Raw genomic sequence first — 1,398 nt, 5'->3', positions numbered from 1 at the left:
TAGATAGATAGATCGATCGATAAATAGATAGATAGATAGATAGACAGATAGATAGATAGAGTGAGAGAGAGAAAAGAGAGAGAGAGAGAGAAAGAGAGAAAGAGAAAGAGAGAGAGAGAGAGAGAGAGATAGGATGGGCATGGGATGGGAGTATTCTACATTGACCACAATTTCCTCCTTCAGCTTACGGCCTGAAAATCGGCCAGAACCTGGCGGCTGGACATGGCAACTGGAGACAGGCCATGAGCAACTGGTACGACGAGGTGGCCGACTACCGCTACGGAGAGAACGTCAACGACTATCTGGGCCCCGACGGATTCTTCAAGATTGGACATTACACTCAGGTCAGTCTTCTTTGTTTTGTTTGATAAAATATTTATTTGTATAAACTTAAAACACCACCACCACTACCACCACCAACAACAACAACAACAACAATAACAACAAAAAGAAACCACTGAAATATTAATAATAATAAATGGCATTTGTATTGCACAAGAGGGGCAGACCCAAAGTGACCTGGAGACGCACAGTAGAGTATGAAATGAAGTCCTGGAACCATTCGAGGGCGACGTTGACTAAGATGGCCCAAAACAGACAGAGCTGGAGATCCTTTGTTGCTGCCCTAAACGCCAGATGGCGTAACGGGTAGTAAGTAAGTAAGTATTGCGCAATTCATCTCTCAACAGCAAACTCTATGAGCTTCACAATCTATATTATTACCCCAGCAGACCTGAGCAAAAGCATTTTACTTCATGAAGTGTTGTTTTCTCCAGATCGACTTGTATTGTCTATCCAAGATTCACACACAAGGCAACGACAGAAGCACCACCCGCAGTGAGGAACGAGACTAAAAGACAACCCAAAACAGCAAAATCAGACGCTTGCAGTGGATCTTCTGCCCTGAACATGTTGGAGTCAAGGGAAATGAAAGAGTAGATAAACTAGCAGGCTCCGCAAATATAGAGGGAGTGCTTATCCTTAATCCTCCAACTGTAATAACCCTTGTCCGAGATAACCTAGCCAGCAACCGTGAAGAGGACTCCTTCACGAAGGATGTCAGTGGCGGTGGGTAGTGAAGGGTTCACAGGCTTGAGCCCCTACCCCCTCCCCAACCACCATCCCCAACTCTATCCCAAAGTAAATGAAAGTTTCTCTATAATGAAATAAGCAGTTGAAACCGTAATGACCGCACGCAATGAACACAGAGTGATCAACCTGGCGGCTTGCTCGCTTAACCAATCACTGTTGTCCCCGCTTACAACTATAGTAACCCAGCAGCCAATCAAATGTCTTTAGGGCTCAGCAAAGCACTTTCCCCTACTGACACAGATACCTATGCGCTCATTGGTTCTTTGTTGGGTGCGTTCAACTTTCTCGACTACACGGCCTAATCCA

At 45.1% G+C, this 1,398-nt stretch overlaps 1 protein-coding gene across 1 annotated transcript in view; it reads left to right on the top strand.

Annotated features, from left to right (window-relative positions):
- The window catches only part of LOC106012286 (cysteine-rich venom protein), a 13,896-nt gene extending 13,042 nt beyond the window's left edge, over nt 1-854 (top strand). The window contains exons 7-8 of the mRNA XM_013084752.1: nt 184-344; nt 777-854. Coding sequence (XP_012940206.1) covers nt 184-344; nt 777-854 — 239 coding nt within the window. The remainder of the gene's footprint in view (nt 1-183; nt 345-776) is intronic.
- Nucleotides 855-1,398: the final 544 nt, after the last annotated feature.

The sequence above is a fragment of the Aplysia californica genome, unplaced genomic scaffold (assembly GCF_000002075.1).
Source record: "Aplysia californica isolate F4 #8 unplaced genomic scaffold, AplCal3.0 scaffold00315, whole genome shotgun sequence".
NCBI classification, from domain to species: Eukaryota; Metazoa; Mollusca; class Gastropoda; order Aplysiida; family Aplysiidae; genus Aplysia; species Aplysia californica.
Note: the sequence above shows the minus strand (reverse complement) of the source record. Positions and strands in the feature narration are given on the sequence as shown.